The following is a 1,367-nucleotide window of genomic DNA, read 5'->3' as shown; positions in this document are numbered from 1 at the left end:
CCCCATCTGTTCTTCCTCCCATAACATCCTTGCATGGTGTTCTACTTAACGTCGGCGTTCGTCAGGATGCTCAAGTCGTCACGCACACGCTCTCTCCCTGTAACGCTCGCGATTAGCGCCCCCCCCCCCTCACGCCTGGAACTGCCTGTGGGTGGAACCTGGAAGCGTTGCGCGTAGTTGAACGCCTCTGCCACGCCCCTCATGTTGGTCCAGAACAGCAGCGGGATGGCGATGGAGAAGTGGCCCACGAGGAAGAACCAGGCGTAGTAGGCCTTGAGGCTGAAGTACCCAGCGGACTGGATCACCTGCGATATGCGGCACAGACAGGAGGTCTGATGAGCGTCTCGGCTGCTTGCGTGGGCGTATGCTTGCGTGGGCGTAGTGACTGAGTATGGGACTCGTTCGAAGTGACTGTATACCGAATACCAGTGGATGAGCGCGCGCAGGGCGATGTACGTCGTGCCCGTCCAGGACGCGACGGCGTACGCGAAGTAGAGGGAGCGTTTGCGAAACACCACGCGGCCTGCGGCAGTTCAAAAGCAAGAGCAGAGGGAAGTCCTTCAGCGGCGCGCCCCTCACACAGGAGCGGCTGCCTGCCCGCATCACACAACCATCTTACCGTCCTCTTCGAAAAGCGGCCAGATCTGGAACGCCCACAGAGTCCAGACGCAGGGGCGCATCTCGGCGAACAGGCCTCCCTCGCGACCTGCTGGTGCGTCGGACGCTCGGCCGGCCGGCGGACGCCGCCCTCGCCGCAACTTCCGACACAACAACTTCATGACTGCACACGGAGAGAAAAATTAGCTACATAGCTAATTCAAATGCTAAACATGGGATCACTAACAATTTAGCTAAACAGCTAAGAATTTAGCTATGTAGCTAAACTAAATTGACCAAAGCAGCTGATTTTTTGCTAAATGGCTAAATATTTAGCTAAGTAGATGAATGTAGCTAAGCTAAGCAGCTAAATATTTAGTTGTCTTGAGTTTAGCTATTGGTTTAAAGCTCGACGACGTGTGCCTCTACTGGTGCCACCACCACCGCGCTCTGCTCGCCGTCGTCAACGCCTGCCACCTCCCTGTGCGTCGCCGTTAGTGAATGAGAGCTCGCGAGCGCGGACGCGAAGACCCCGCCGGCCCTTCCGTAGTCTTGTGCTGCCTGCGTCCCTATACCGTGTCCCGACCGCGCGTCCCCCCGGTGGGGCCGCTCATCACGCATAGATAGCATCTCACGTGGCGACACGCGTGCAAACACACGTCGCGACCCGTCGGACCATCAGACGGCCGAGCTGACAGGTGTCAGGCTTGGGAACACCGTGCGTGCATGCTTGCGCCTCTGCCCAAACCCCTTTTCAACAAAACCCTGAC

The 1,367-nt window shown here is 57.9% G+C and overlaps 1 protein-coding gene across 4 annotated transcripts in view; it reads right to left on the bottom strand.

The window, feature by feature from the left end:
* Positions 1–1,225, bottom strand: part of LOC127750267 (gustatory and odorant receptor 63a-like) — a 13,576-nt gene extending 12,351 nt beyond the window's left edge. For 2 of the 4 annotated variants that reach the window (XM_052271424.1, XM_052271426.1), the window contains exons 1-3: positions 620–1,225; positions 420–523; positions 159–305 (exon numbers count right to left, since the gene is read on the bottom strand). In XM_052271424.1, coding sequence (XP_052127384.1) covers positions 159–305; positions 420–523; positions 620–779 — 411 coding nt within the window. In that variant the 5' untranslated portion in view covers positions 780–1,225. The remainder of the gene's footprint in view (positions 1–158; positions 306–419; positions 524–619) is intronic. The other 2 variants (XM_052271425.1, XM_052271423.1) reach the window with 2 other exon arrangements.
* Positions 1,226–1,367: the final 142 nt, after the last annotated feature.

The sequence above is a fragment of the Frankliniella occidentalis genome, unplaced genomic scaffold, assembly GCF_000697945.3.
Source record: "Frankliniella occidentalis isolate FOCC.00 unplaced genomic scaffold, Focc_3.1 Scaffold161, whole genome shotgun sequence".
In the NCBI taxonomy this organism is placed as follows: Eukaryota; Metazoa; Arthropoda; class Insecta; order Thysanoptera; family Thripidae; genus Frankliniella; species Frankliniella occidentalis.
This window is presented reverse-complemented; position numbering and strand designations above follow the sequence as displayed.